This window comes from Myxine glutinosa, chromosome 4 (assembly GCF_964187855.1).
Source record: "Myxine glutinosa chromosome 4, kmMyxGlut1.1, whole genome shotgun sequence".
Classification (NCBI taxonomy): domain Eukaryota; kingdom Metazoa; phylum Chordata; class Myxini; order Myxiniformes; family Myxinidae; genus Myxine; species Myxine glutinosa.
This window is the reverse complement of record NC_136264.1, coordinates 18041042-18057272: the sequence shown is the minus strand read 5'-3', so window position 1 is coordinate 18057272 and position 16231 is coordinate 18041042. Positions and strand designations below refer to the sequence as shown.

Genomic DNA, 16231 nt, shown 5'->3' with positions numbered 1-16231 from the left:
TATTGCTTTTACCATCCAAGTTCTATCTTTGCAGCAGTATGAACAAAAGTTCAAATTTAACGTGTCACGTGTTGGTGTTTCTGTAGATCATTTGGTAATGATTCTTGAATCCGAAGTTCACATCACAAATACTCTGCTGATTTGTCCATAGTCTTATCATGTGCCTTTAATTCATACAAATGTAGAATTATGTGTCTTCCTTTCCTTGTCTTGCATGCAAAATATAGAAACAAGTTCTCCATGAGCCTGAGATGCATAGCAAGGGGTCAGGAGGGGTTGTTGGGGAAGGGAATTGTTACAATGGTTGGGAATAATCACTTGGTTTCTGTTTTCCAAATCCTGTTCTACAAAGTAACTCGTTTCATCTGAAGCAACAGTAATTGATTCAGAGAGTTAAGGGATTATGATTGCAGTTATAGCAGATACTGTTGTCGTACTGATGGCGATGTAGACGGAATGGTATCATGGGTGGTGTAATCACAAGGGAATATGGAGCTAAGAATTATGCTATATTCAAAGCACCCACTTCCGAAGGGACACCAGATTTCTCTGGGCAGGTGGGGCCCGCCAGCCTTGAATGGCAGCCCACCTAGAAGGACAACTCCCATTTAAAATCCCCAGCTCTGGGTTAAATAACTTGGCACAGGGCAGAAGGATGCATTGAGCCACACATTGGCGAATGGATTCCTTTTGGGAACAACGGCGCTGGCTGACGTAGATGGAGGCATGTTAATCAACTTTATGAAGAACTGTCCACTGCACTTCACACCTTCCCCCTGTCCCAAAGAAAGAAAGTGTTAGGAGTCAATCCTGCCCCCACCCCACACTGTACTATGATGGCAAATCTTGATGGCACCAGGGTTAGAGCTGAAAATGACTTTTTTTTTTTTTAAAGGCCATTTTCCCTGCTAGAGCGGGGGTTAGCCTTGCGGTCCCCATGACAATCTTCTCCATTTTGCCCTATTTTTTGCATCTCTCCTTGTTAACCCCCTTGCCCGCATTTCTTCTTCCACCATCTTTAGCCAAGTCTTTCTCGGTCTTCCCCGTCTTCTACTTCCTTCTACATTCATTTCCATCACTCTTCTCAACCAATCACTTTCATCCTTCCTCAACACATGACCAAACCATCTCAACCTGTTCCTCTTCACAGCATCAATCACAGGCTCTATTCCCATCATCTTTCGCAATTCATCATTTGTCTTCCTCTCTCTCAACGATACTCCGCACATCCGTCGAACCATTCGCATTTCCACCCTTTCCAACCTTCGTTGCTGCTCTACGTTCATTACCCATGTCTCGCTCCCATAAATCATAACACTTCTCACACATGCAGCATACACCTTTCCCTTCAGCTTCAACGACACTCCCCTCATCATCAGCACGCCACTCAATTCCCGAAACTTCTTCCATGCACATCTCACTCGAGCAACCGTTGCCGAGTCTGATCCACCTTCTCCATTCAGCATGTCTCCGAGGTAGCAAAATGTTTTCACACCTTCCAGCTTCACGCCGTCTCCAAGATCCAACTCAACATTTCCTCCATCTGCAGCTCCCTCTGTGCACACCTTACATTTGAATGTAGCTGCCACACTGGTTAATGACCCTCTCAGACCACTACATTTTTGATGAACCCACTCAGCGCACATTGTACACTGAATGGAGTCGACTCCGACACCCTTCCGACACACAGCACACGGCCATTTCCCAGTTCTTTCCACCTCACCACATGCTTTACCACTTCCCATCACCTTCGTCTTTCCGATATTCACCTTCAGACCTTTTGTCTCCATACATTCCTTCCACATGTTCATCTTTTCCTTCAGTCCATCCATACTTTCCGCAATCAACACCAGATCATCTGCATACAACAACTCCCACGGTAAACCCTCCTTTACGTTCTGAGCCAGCACCTCCATCACAGCTACAAATAGTAGTGGACTTAGTACCGACCCCTGATGCACTCCCACCTTCACCTCAAACTCACCACTGTTCCCGTCCTTCGTCCTTACAGCTGTGCGCGCTCTTTTGTACATTGCCATCACTACTCTGATCAACCATTCCTCCACTCCTAACTTCCTCAATGCCCATGTCAATACTTTGCGTGGAACCCGATCGAATGCTTTCTCCAGATCAACAAACCCAAGAAACAACTTCTTCCTCTTCTCCATGTACTTCTCCTGCAACTGCCTCACAATGAAAAGCGCGTCTGTCGTTCCTCTTCCTGGCATGAATCCAAACTGCATTTCGTCGATCTTCACTTTCTTTCTTATCCTCCTCTCCAACACCCTTTCCAATACCTTCATTCCATGCTCCAATAACTTTATCGCTCGGTACGAGCCACACTCCAGAGGGTCACCTTTCCCCTTGTATAGAGGGACGAGGGTACTCAGTTCCCAATCCACTGGAATGCGGCCTTCTTTCACCACCAGATTACAGATCTCTGTCATTCTCTTCACACCCCAACTTCCTGCTGCCTTCAACATATCTCCCACAACTCCCGTCGGCCCTCCCACTTTTCTACCCTTCATTGCTTTTATCGCTTCCTCAACTTCCTTCTCGGTTATCTTCTCTGCCGGTCCTAAAACTGGGTTACTCTCTATGTTGCCATCCCATTCATTCTCTGTATACAACAGCATTTCCATATATCTTTTCCATCTTCCTTTAATTCCATCTGGGTCGACAACGATTTGTCCCACTTCATCCTTCAAGCACTCACCCCCATCACATCACACCTCTCTTTCGCTATCTGCTTTGCAATCCTGAATACTGCTTTCTGACCCTCTTCCGAATCCAAGCGTTCTCCGAACATTTTCCTACATGCCTCCTGTGCCTTTGCTACCTCTTTCTTTCCAGCCTTCCTGGCTGCCTTATAACTTTCATGCTCTGCTGCTTCTGCTCCCGTACCCTTCGCCTTCTGCCACTCCTTGAACTTCTTCCTCTTCTCGTCAATCCTCTTTCCAACTTCATCATCCCACCACCATGTTTCCGAGTGCCTCGGTGGTCTTTTGTCCATCCACATACCTCACCTACGGCTCCCAACAGACTAGCTTTCATTGACATCCGACCACTTTCAAGCTCAACCACATCATCCTCGACCCTACTCAGCCTCTCTTTTAATGCCTCCCTTACTGTCACCTCTTTCAACCTCCACACCTTCATTCTCGGTTGGTACTTCACCCGCCGAGCTCTCCTCGCACCTTTCACCCTTACGTCGCAGACAACCAAGTGGTGCTGTGAAACAGCCTCCTCCCCCGGGATCACCTTTGTGTCCCGGAGGTGCCCCCTATCTCGCCTACGCACCATCAGGTAGTCAACGGTTGTCGTCGACCCACCTGACGTGTATGTAACAAGCTTATTATCCTCTTTCTGGAACTGAGTATTACAAATCAACAAATCAGCTCCATCAGCAAACTCCAAAATCCTTTCACCTTCTCCATTTCTCACACCATATCCGTAACCCCCATGAACTCAGTCAAAACCATCCATACTCCTTCCCACATGTCCATTTAGGTCTCCTCCTACCACAACAACTTCCTCATCTTTCACGTTTTCCATCAGCTTCTCTATCGCACACCAGAACTTGTCCTTCTCTTCATCGCTTCGACCAACCTGCGGAGCATATCCCGAGATGACGTTCACCAAGAGCTTTCCAATCATCATTTTCACCATCAACCTATCACTCACTCTAGTCACACTCACCACACTGTCTACAAACTCCTCAGAAAACAGGACACCAACACCATTCACGCCCTCCAGGCACCCTTGCCACACAAACTTGTATTTCTGTCCCTGCCTACCCTTCACCATTCTCAAACCACTTCCCTTCCATCTCGTCTCTTGCACACAACATATGTCCACTCTTCTTCTGACCATTACTTCCACCACTTCTCCTGATCTCCCTGTCATTGTCCCTACATTCCATGTCCCAAACCTCAGAAACCGATCTCCACTTCGGGCTGTACCCTGCCCACATGTAGTTGTAATTGTCATGGTTCTCTTTTTGAGGCAATGTTTTTATGGCCGGATGCCCTTCCTGACGCCAACCCTCTTAGTCGCCTGTTACGACACGCAGGGATACGGCGTACCTATTCTAATCCAGGGTACACACTGGGAAACGTTTAAAACATGGAAATTCTGGGGGGTGGGAGGGGGGGGCAGCGTCAGCATCACGGCTGCAGTTTAAACATATTTAAATAAATATTTAAACAAAACCATGAAAAACAATCTGGGAAAAGTCTCTAAGTGAGAACGTGGATTTGAGAAAGCAGGAGCAGAGGTGAAAGAAAACGAGATATAGGGGGCGGGGCACAAGTCGAGCCGAGGAGGCCGCACGAGACACCAGGCCGCACGAGGCGCGAACAAAGAAACGACTAATTTCACACAAATTTGCAACAACTACAAAACCAAAACAAAATAGAAACACACAATAACATACACAACAAAATTCGCAGCGGAAATTTGACAAAGAAACGAACGGGAAAACACTCAAACTTTGATGCCGTGGAGAGATCGAAGCAAGCCCCGTCGCTCGAGGGACATTATAAAAGAAAAATGCATCTGATGACGAGGGGGCAGAAACAAGGCCGAGCTATTGTGAAATTAGTACATCAGTTATTTGAACTACTAAATGCCAGATGTAAAGGCTTTTACCATGGTTCAGCACTCAAATATATCGGTATTTACGAATGGGCCCGAACAGTAGTTACCCCGCACACACGAAGCAAAAAGCGAGGTTAAGCAATTGGTTCATGGCCGTCCAACCGTCCGATCAGTTTATAATCAAAGAGCAGCTTCTTTAAAGCAAATGTTATATTTTGAACACTAATTGGAACATGAATAAGGAAGATAAGTCTTTTGTTTTAATGTACTTTGCCTTTGAATTTGTCCCGATTGCACATGCGTAGAGAGGAGTGAGATAATATTTTGACTTTGTCTTGCTGCTTGACGATCAAACAAAATTGAAAATCTTTCCCAAACAGGAAACTTAGTTTTTAAGGACATCATAAAGGACAGAAAACAACAGGCACGAATAACTAATGTAACGTGTTAGATAAGGTGGTGTAATAGACACTGCGTTAATAGCAGTAAATTCGGAAATTTATTTATTTATACGACTTTTACAATCTTTATCTATCTTCTTCTTCTATATACATAAAAGAAAGTTTTTGTTTGTTTGTTTGTTTGTTTGTCTGCATGCGCCAATCTCCTGAATGGTGAAAAATAGGAGGAAACCTCGAAAACAAAAAATGTCGGGACGGGCCCCGGGAAGGTTATAGGCTAGGTGGCGAGGCCGGTCGAGGCTGCTTCGGCCAGGATGGGCCCATTTCACAATTAAAAGCTGAGCTGAATTATAGTAGTCAATCTTCTACGGCCGCGAGTAAAAGCTGAATCATTGTAGTAAATTCATTCAAAAAGAACCCGGGCAACGCCGGGTGCATTCGGCTAGTTTTATTTAAATTTACTTATGTACTTGAACACTGTAGTACACAAATCGCCCATCACAATACAACCATGAACCTCCAGTTTTGCAGTACACATTTCAATTTGAACAAGAAGAAAAAGACATAAAATGTCAATGCCCTTGTGATTTTAGTAATTTTGCTGTACAGAGTCAAAGGCCATCAGTTGGCCATCTTTGGTCGGATAACAAAACAAAATCATCTGCTTCTGTACACTCTCATGTATTGTCTTTGTGCCAAGTTTGAACAAAATCGGTCCCATGTATGTTCAAGAAATGGATGGGGACATGTTTAACAAAATGGCTGCCAGTCAGCCATCTTAAATCTGATCTCGAAAGAAAATGAGGTGCCCATGTAACCCATCATTCGTTATCTGTTTGCCAAGTTTGAACTGGATCGGTAAATGCATGTCCGAGAAATCGTTGACGTGTTCAATATCGGATTTTTTTTTACAACTAACATAGCCACCAGTCTACCAGTCGGCCATCTTTGATCAGATCGCAAAATAAAGTGAGTAGCACGTGTATGCCATCATGGACCATGCCTGTGCCAAGTTTGAACAAAATCAGACCACGCATGTTCAATAAATGGTTGGGGACAAGTTTAAGGAACAAAATGGCCACCAGTAAGCCATCTTGGATCAGATCTCGAAAAACAATGACGTGCATATGTAACCCATCATTCATTCATCTGTGTGCCAAGTTTGAACATCAGTAAATGCATGTCCGAGAAATGGGTGAGGACGTGTTCAACATCGGGGGGGGTTTTTTGACAATTAAAATGGCCGCCAGTCGGCCATCTTTGATCACATCGCAAAACAAAATGATGTGCGTATGTATACCATCACATATTGTATTTGTGCCAAGTATTCCCTCCCGCCCCTCTGCAACATTAAGGTTCAAGGAAAAGCTGAATGACGGAGGGTATGAACTGACCCAAGAGGTAGGACAGCAGGTAAGGGAAGAACAAAGAGGAAAAAAGGAATGAGGAAACTGCAAGCAAGAGGATTGGGTCAGAAAAGGTTAGTGCAGGTAATAAATATTGCGGTAAGGATGGGGAGTGACGCAAGGTGGTGGTGAACATCCTGCTAAAAGTCCTAGTAGGAAGAGTGGAATATCACAGTCTCTGGGAGGCAGTTCCACATCAGGAAGAAGCAAGGAATAAATGAATTGAGGCATTTACGCCAAGTTCACCATCAGCCATGCTCAATTGTACATAGACAGCCTGAATTAATAGCTGCAGCAGTTGTGGACCTGTTGACTGTGCCAAGTGCGTCGTTTGCAGACATAATAATACATAGCATCTTCATAAAACAATAAGAGGGAGTTATCACCTTCGTTAACCAACAAACACGTTGAGCGACAAGGGTGCCAAACCAACAAAACATGCAATCTGAACCCAACCTGCAAGTCTGAAGTCCAAAAAGATACCACTGTGTAATCCATGCATATATCAGCACACATCTTTACTTTTCCCATCCGACAAAACATGTTGAAACCACACCTGGTATGCAGTGTCTTCCTCAGAATTGGGCAGAACCAGCTCGATAGTGGCTCTCTGGAGCACATCCAGATGCTCTCCCCAAACCTCCAACCGCTGGCCTCCACTGCGGTGCAGCATTTGGGGAATCCATTTCCAAAGTGACATCAGCACCCACTACTAATGCAACATGATACACCTGCATCGAATTGTTTCGCTACATTCATTCTACCGCCATCTTGTAATCAATAACAAAGTTCAAAACTCTTCCTTCTTTGGATCAATGATGGCTCTTCCGCCAACTTGCGTCTACATTTTAATAGTCTTGTATTATCCATCCGAACCTGAGGATTACAATTCCAAAGAAAAACTAGAACGGCACTCCATAGAGAGCACACCTACACCAGGCTGGACATTTTACGTTTCGGATCCCACTGATAGGTCAGATCTGGATTCGGACCTAAACCAAAATCTAATCGGTTTATTCCTATCACTTACCCAACTCATCCACCAAGTTTTCTCATAATCCATCCACAACTTTTTAAAATATCATCCTATATATCGTCTTGTCCTTTCACTCAATGTTGAAGAATCACTTAAAAATTATCAGATTCAGAACCGGATCTTTACCAAAATCTAATCATTTCGTCCTCGTCAAATACCCAACCTCTTCACCAAATTTCGTCCAAATCCGTCCACAACCATTTGAGATATACTCTTCACAAACAGATAAACAAACAGACAACCAGACAGGGGTGAAAACATAACCTCCATCCACCTTCGGTGGTGTAGGGAACCAGAAAGCAATTTCAAAGTGCAAAGCACGTCCACGTCCGCTTTGTACTCAAACTAAACTTGACTAAAACAAGTTTTTTTTTTTTTAAATGCCCATTTTATTGATGGATAGAACCACCTTTAGAGGCCATTTTTTCCCCGCAGAGCAGGGGTTGGCCTTGTTTGGGCACCGTGGTCCCCTTTTTGAAGCAATGTTTTATAGCCGGATGCTTTTCCTGCCGCCAACCCTGTTAGTCGCCTCTTGCGACACACAGGAAATTACCAGTGAACTGGTGCTCAATTTGCCGACCTCGGAAGGATGACAGGCTGAGTCAAACCCCTGGCGTTAATTCAGCGATTTGACCGTGATTTGAACCCAGCATTCTAGGATCCCAAGCCGGCACCCAAACCGCTAAGCCAACGAACCCAGGATCCTAGGATCCCAAGCCGGCACCCAAACCGCTAAGCCAATGAACCCAGGATCCCAGGATCCCAAGCCGGCACCCAAACCGCTAAGCCAACCAACCCAGGATCCGAGGGTCCCAAGCCGGCACCCAAACCGCTAAGCCAACAAACCCAGGATCCTAGAATCCCAAGCCGGCACCCAAACCGCGAAGCCAACGAACCCAGGATCCGAGGATCCCAAGTCGGCACCCAAACCGCTAAGCCAATGAACCCAGGATCCGAGGATCCCAAGCCGGCACCCAAACCGCTAAGCCAACGAACCCAGGATCCGAGGATCCCAAGCCGGCACCCTAACCGCTAAGCCAATGAACCCAGGATCCGAGGATCCCAAGCCGGCACCCAAACCGCTAAGCCAACGAACCCAGGATCCGAGGATCCCAAGCCGGCACCCAAACCGCTAAGCCAATGAACCCAGGATAGTAGGATCCCAAGCCGGCACCCAAACCGCTAAGCCAACGAACCCAGGATCCAAGGATCCCAAGCCGGCACCCAAACCGCTAAGCCAATGAACCCAGGATCCTAGGATCCCAAGCCGGCACCCAAACCGCTAAGCCAATGAACCCAGGATCCTAGGATCCCAAGCCGGCACCCAAACCGCTAAGCCAACGAACCCAGGATCCTAGGATCCCAAGCCGGCACCCAAACCGCTAAGCCAATGAACCCAGGATCCCAGGATCCCAAGATCCCAAGCCGGCACCCAAACCGCTAAGCCAACGAACCCAGGATCCGAGGGTCCCAAGCCGGCACCCAAACCGCTAAGCCAACAAACCCAGGATCCTAGAATCCCAAGCCGGCACCCAAACCGCGAAGCCAACGAACCCAGGATCCGAGGATCCCAAGTCGGCACCCAAACCGCTAAGCCAACGAACCCAGGATCCGAGGATCCCAAGCCGGCACCCAAACCGCTAAGCCAATGAACCCAGGATCCTAGGATCCCAAGCAGGCACCCAAACCGCTAAGCCAACGAACCCAGGATCCAAGGATCCCAAGCCGGCACCCAAACCGCTAAGCCAATGAACCCAGGATCCTAGGATCCCAAGCCGGCACCCAAACCGCTAAGCCAATGAACCCAGGATCCTAGGATCCCAAGCCGGCACCCAAACCGCTAAGCCAATGAACCCAGGATCCTAGGATCGCATGCCGGCACCCTAACCACTAAGCCAACGAATGCAGGATCCTAGGATCCGAAGTCGGCACCCTAACCACTAAGCCAACGAACCCAGGATCCTAGGATCCCAAGCCGGCACCCTAACCGCTAAGCCAACGAACCCAGGATCCTAGGATCCCAAGCCGGCACCCTAACCGCTAAGCCAACGAACCCAGGATCCTAGGATCCCAAGCCGGCACCCAAACCGCTAAGGCAACGAACCCAGGATCCTAGGATCCCAAGCTGGCACCCTAACCGCTAAGCCAACGAACCCAGGATCCTAGGATCCCAAGCCGGCACCCAAACCGCTAAGCCAACAAAACCCAGGATCCTAGGATCCCAAGCCAGCACCCAAACCGCTAAGCCAACAACAGGCTTCATTTTATTAATCAATGCTCTCCATCGTCTCCTTACTGAGGTTTGTCGTAAATTTGATGACGAAAGGTCGAATGGTGAAAAGATTATGGCCTGGACAAATACCATCCAAGCTCAAAGGTAAATAAATAAATAAACTTGGAAGCGATCTAAAAAATGATAAACTTTGCCGTCTCGCGCAGCGCAGTGGACAACGTAATAAGGGCTATTTGTACTTACTGTGTCTTTGCCGTTTGACCCATTTATTATCGAGTCTTCTCTATACTCTCAAAATAAAAGTTTTTTTTTTTTATGGATATCGCCCAAGACGAGGTATACAGCCACTCCAGGTAAGGGGCTAAAACATCTTTATGACAAAAGCTCAAATGACCAAAAAAAAGTTCTGATTTGGACGGACACAGAAGATTGCAAAACCCTGTCTTTCACTGCGAGAGGGTGAAGGGGCGAACAACAACCTGTGAGAGAAGTTTGTTAATTCAACCTCTTCAGTACATTTTCCTCTTCCGTGCAAACCCAATTTATCCTCTAGTGTGGAAAAATATATATATATATATATAATCTTCAGGGGTATAAATAACCCTTTATAGTTCGGCCTACTCTGTGCAGGAAAGATCAAGCTGAAGCAATTAAACAATATTTAAAACTTGCATGAAAACTACAAAATGGAGAGGGATGAAACCAACCTGGCAGTACTTTTTTGAGGCTTCAGGTCCTTCACTTTGGGATTTTGTGTGTAAATGAAACTTTCAGTTGAAGTGTTGACAGCATTGTCGACTTTCACCGTCACAGGGACGCTACGAGGCAAGCTAGGCCCAGTGGTGCACTCCAGTCCCTCATCAAAGACCCTGAAATGAAGTTCATCAAGATGTCGATCCAGCCATACGTTTATCGAAAGCCTTGGTTACGTAAGCGAAGGATCGAAGGATGGCACAAGAGCGTTACGTAAGAATAGAGAGTTAGCTCCTTTGGGGTTAGAACGACTAATTCGGAAACCTCAGATGTTGCAAGTATTGACATTTGCATCGTCTCTCACCGAACATCGCGACAAGGTGTGTTGCCCAAACTGACAAACACGTCACTTCCAGCATCCAAGTCGCTCCCTCTCACAGTGAGCAGTGTGCCACCAACAGCTGGGCCTTGCTTTGGTGAGAATGTTTGAACTATGGGCACCTATTAAAAAAAAGAAGAAGAAGATGAAGAAAAAGATACATCTTAAATGATAAAAATGAAAAATTCAAAATACTTCCATCATGCACCAGGTTACACTATTTATTCCACAACAGGTACTGCCTACCTTTCCCTCAATAAAAATAAATAAATAAATAAAACTTGATGCAGTCCCTTTTACCATCAATTCTCCTATTGATCACAGAAACCATCAGCGGGCACCACTCGCGTGCCACGACTTGTGGAATTGTAGTTCCGTGCATACGTTGGATTAACAAAGATATATATATAAGGAGACCTGCTTCACTCTGGAACTGTTAAGGTTGTGGCTGAATCTGTTAATATGACTTGTAAAAACAATGATAATAATAATAATAATAATACTTTTAACAGCCCTAATTATTTCCACCTCCTTGTGGCATCGGCCAGGGAACGCTTTTTACCCCCCTTACCCCCCCCCCCCCCCCAAGTGTTTCGCAAAGTCTTGGTTGGCCAGGCCTGACATTCGACTGAAGGTGGCCGGAATTTTTGAATTTGGCCGGGGTTCCCGCAACACCTCACGCACTCTTCACAAAACCAGTGTGAGCAGAAAGGTCCTCTGGGATTAACGTTCTTCCTTGGCATTCAAAACACCAGGATGGTAACTTACAGCTTGGTCAAGAAATGCATCAACAGTTGCGGAGATGCAAATCCCTGTTACAAGAATAACTTTCTTTATACACACGACATGGCAAAACCATGGATACGGAACGACTAGGTCTGCGTTTGTAATCGTCGAATACGCCATACTATGGACGATTGGCAGTTCGAGAACACCTTGGACTTTTGACTCGGTGCAGCACTCACCACCACACGAGGTCCAGAGATGGTGGCGACGCCTTCGATGTGATACGGTGTGATAAGCTGTGCCGGACCCTCCGTCACGGTCACCGTCAGGTTCAAGGGCCCGTTTCTTGGCGCCAATTCCAGGTTTTCAAGCTGGCACACCAACCTGCAAACAGCGTGTGTGACTTTATTTTTCCAGCCAAGACATTATAGAACCATCACCTCATGCTGGCCGATTCGAGTACAGTATTTGATTCCGAACGTACAATATTTGATTCCGAACGTACAGTATTTGATTCCGAAAGTACAGCATTCCATGTCTGTTCAGATACACCAGAAAGAACCACCTTTCGAGGCCATTTTTCCCCGCAGGGCGGGGGTTGGCCTTGTTCGGGCACCGTGGTCCCCTTTTTGAAGCAATGTTTTATGGCGGGATGCCCTTCCTGCCGCCAACCCTGTTAGTCGCCTCTTGCAGCACACAGGGAATTACCAGTGAACTGGTACTCAATTTGCCGACCATAGAAGGTTGACAGGATGAGTCAACCCCCCTGGTGTTAATTCAGCAATTGACCGGGATTCGAACCCAGGATCTTAGGATCCCAAGCCGGCACCCTAACCACTAAGCCAACGAACCCAGGATCCTAGGATCCCAAGCCGGCACCCTAACCGCTTAGCCAACAAACCCAGGATCCTAGGATCCCGAGCCGGCACCCTAACCGCTAAGCCAACAAACCCAGGATCCTAGGATCCCAAGCCGGCACCCTAACCGCTTAGCCAACAAACCCAGGATCCTAGGATCCCGAGCCGGCACCCTAACCGCTAAGCCAACAAACCCAGGATCCAAGGATCCCGAGCCGACACCCTAACCGCTAAGGCAACGAACCCAGGATCCTAGGATCCCAAGTCGGCACCCTAACCGCTAAGCCAACAAACCCAGGATCCAAGGATCCCGAGCCGGCACCCTAACCGCTATGCCAACTAACCCAGGATCCTAGGATCCCAAGCCGGCACCCTAACCGCTATGTCAACAAACACAGGATCCTAGGATCCCAAGCCGGCACCCTAACCGCTAAGCCAAAGAACCCAGGATCCTAGGATCCCAAGCCGGCACCCTAACCGCTAAGCCAACGAACCCAGGATCCTCGGATCCCAAGCCAGCACCGTAACCGCTAAGCCAACAAACCCAGGATCCTAGGATCCTGAGCCGACACCCTAACCGCGAAGCCAACAAACCCAGGATCCTAGGATCCCGAGCCGACACCCTAACCGCTAAGCCAACGAACCCAGGATCCTAGGATCCCAAGCCGGCACCCTAACCGCTAAGCCAACACCAGGCTTTGTTCAGAGACACTGGTGGTTTTAAAAGGTCACATGACTGACCGTTTCAATTGTAAACGGTCGAATTGTATTCTTGTCTGAATGGGACGTTTCTGATTATCTCATCGTGAGCAACAGAAAGACGATCGTTTTCAGACAAGACCAATATTGTGGTCTCATGAGAAAGAAAAAGGAATACAACAAATCACCTTGAAAAATGCAATCAAGCTTTGTTACTAAAAAGGCAGTCTTGTAGTAATCCTCAAAAAAGAAGAAGCATTCAACTAGGGATACACTTTCTGTGTATTGTGTATCGTAACTGGGGACTATGCGTGATGTATATTAAAGATTTAAAAAGTCGAAATAACCGTGCAAAAAAGAAACGATGATGCAAGAACGTGCCATGTTGGGGGTTCAAGATGGACAGTCTTCTGTGTCTGTTTTAATAACCTAGTGTGTTACTGTACCCACAGCCACAATGCACTGTTAAAATGTGGAAGCGATTTTGTACCAATTTCAAAACGATATTATAAAAACTAGCAACGGTACCCGCCCCATGGGCGGGGCTTCAAATGGGAAGCCCAAATAAAAAGGCAAAATATCAGAAATTAAAGGTTTTTTTTATTTTAAACGATTCATATAAACATCCGATGAATCATATCACACGCAAATCATCAAAATCTAAACAGTACATGGCGCCCATTTTGAAAAAAAGATTGAATTCTGCAAAACGAAAGCGGCCGCTACACGTCTTTCTCAGTCGCACGTTTATGTGTGAAGAGTGCGCGCCGAATCTGTAACACGGAAGCGGCTGCTACACGTCTTTCTCAGTCGCACGTTTATGTGTGAAGAGTGCGCGCCGAATCTGTAACACGGAAGCGGCCGCTACACGTCTTTCTCAGTCGCACGTTTATGTGTGAAGAGTGCGCGCCGAATCTGTAACACGGAAGCGGCCGCTACACGTCTTTCTCAGTCGCACGTTTATGTGTGAAGAGTGCGCGCCGAATCTGTAACACGGAAGCGGCCGCTGCACGTCTTTCTCAGTCGCTTTGCACACGCTGTCATGTTACTTCGGAGCCGCACGTTTATATCGGAAGAGTTCGTCAGGAGTCGATCTACTCTCTGCTGGTACGTAGAATAAACAGTATTTGTAGAATTTCAATAAAAGCCACATCACTGTTCATATCGGTAAATATTATTCCATCGTGTTTGGAAAAACTGGAAAATTGGAAAACTTGGAAAAACAATAAACCTATTTTACTCCCAGGGGTCCCAGGAATACCCACCCAAAATATCGTTGCGATCGGTTGAGTCGTTTTTGCGACACCTTCGAACGGACGGACGGACATTTGGTGAATTATAGTAAGCTGCTACGTCATTATATGAGGGTGTGTTGAAAAGTAATGCCTCCTGTTCTTTTTCTCCAAAACAGGTGAATGTTCTCCACGAAGGGGTTCCTTAGGTTCGGGGAAGAGATGAAAATCTGATGGAGTCGAGTCAGGGCCGGTGATCCTTTCTGGCGGTCTCCGGTGACCGTCTCTTACTCTCAAGATCGAAATGGTGCACCCAACTCTCATCTCCACTCTGACATCATGTTGCCCTCTGCCATCTTGATTAACGGAGCACCGAGACATCTAGTGGCAGAATCAGGAAACTTTGCACCCGGCGGTGGGAAGAACTAATGTGCGGACCGCGCTTTGTTTCATTCAAATATCTTAACTCGTTTTGGAGAAAAGTAATAGAAGGCATTCATTTTCAACACGCCCTCATGTCATCGGCCCATTTTAGCGGAACAGAAACCAAAGGCCAGGATGCTGGTACCTCCAATTCCTCTAATTCCTCTAATTCCTCCAATTCCTCTAATAATTCCTCCAATTCCAGAGTAACAGGATGCTGGTACCTCTAATTCCTCTAATCCCATAGAGTAACAGGATGCTGGTACCTCTAATTCCTCTAATCCCATAGAGTAACATGATGCTGGTACCTCCAATTCCTCTAATCCCATAGAGTAACAGGATGCTGGTACCTCCAATTCCTCTAATCCCATAGAGTAACATGATGCTGGTACCTCCAATTCCTCTAATTCCTCCAATTCCTCTAATAATTCCTCCAATTCCATAGAGTAACAGGATGCTGGTACCTCTAATCCCATAGAGTAACATGATGCTGGTACCTCTAATTCCTCCAATTCCATAGAGTAACAGGATGCTGGTACCTCTAATTCCTCTAATCCCATAGAGTAACAGGATGCTGGTACCTCTAATTCCTCTAATCCCATAGAGTAACAGGATGCTGGTACCTCTAATTCCTCTAATCCCATAGAGTAACAGGATGCTGGTACCTCTAATTCCTCTAATCCCATAGAGTAACAGGATGCTGGTACCTCTAATTCCTCTAATCCCATAGAGTAACAGGATGCTGGTACTTCTAATTCCTCTAATCCCATAGAGTAACAGGATGCTGGTACCTCTAATTCCTCTAATCCCATAGAGTAACATGATGCTTGATGCTGGTACCTCTAATTCCTCCAATTCATAGAGTAACAGGATGCTGGTACCTCTAATTCCTCTAATCCCATAGAGTAACATGATGCTGGTACCTCTAATTCCTCTAATCCCATAGAGTACCAGGATGCTGGTACCTCTAATTCCTCTAATCCCATAGAGTAACAGGATGCTGGTACCTCTAATTCCTCTAATCCCATAGAGTAACAGGATGCTGGTACCTCTAATTCCTCTAACCCCATAGAGTAACATGATGCTGGTACCTCTAATTCCTCTAATCCCATAGAGTACCAGGATGCTGGTACCTCTAATTCCTCTAATCCCATAGAGTAACAGGATGCTGGTACCTCTAATTCCTCTAATCCCATAGAGTACCAGGATGCTAGTACTTCTAATTCCTCTAACCCTATAGAGTAACATGATGCTGGTACCTCTAATTCCTCTAATCCCATAGAGTAACAGGATGCTGGTACCTCTAATTCCTCTAACCCTATAGAGTAACATGATGCTGGTACCTCTAATTCCTCTAATCCCATAGAGTAACAGGATGCTGGTACCTCTAATTCCTCTAACCCCATAGAGTAACATGATGCTGGTACCTCTAATTCCTCTAATCCCATAGAGTAACAGGATGCTGGTACCTCTAATTCCTCTAATCCCATAGAGTAACATGATGCTGGTACCTCTAATTCCTCTAATCCCATAGAGTAACAGGATTC

General features: G+C 46.3%; 1 protein-coding gene across 1 annotated transcript in view; it reads right to left on the bottom strand.

Moving 5' to 3' along the window:
- MET (MET proto-oncogene, receptor tyrosine kinase) overlaps positions 1 to 16231 on the bottom strand; it is a 125865-nt gene that overhangs the window by 59744 nt on the left and 49890 nt on the right. Inside the window, exons 7-10 of the mRNA XM_068111965.2 lie at positions 11713 to 11857; positions 10733 to 10869; positions 10383 to 10544; positions 6963 to 7065 (exon numbers count right to left, since the gene is read on the bottom strand). Of these exons, the coding sequence (XP_067968066.2) occupies positions 6963 to 7065; positions 10383 to 10544; positions 10733 to 10869; positions 11713 to 11857 (547 nt within the window). The remainder of the gene's footprint in view (positions 1 to 6962; positions 7066 to 10382; positions 10545 to 10732; positions 10870 to 11712; positions 11858 to 16231) is intronic.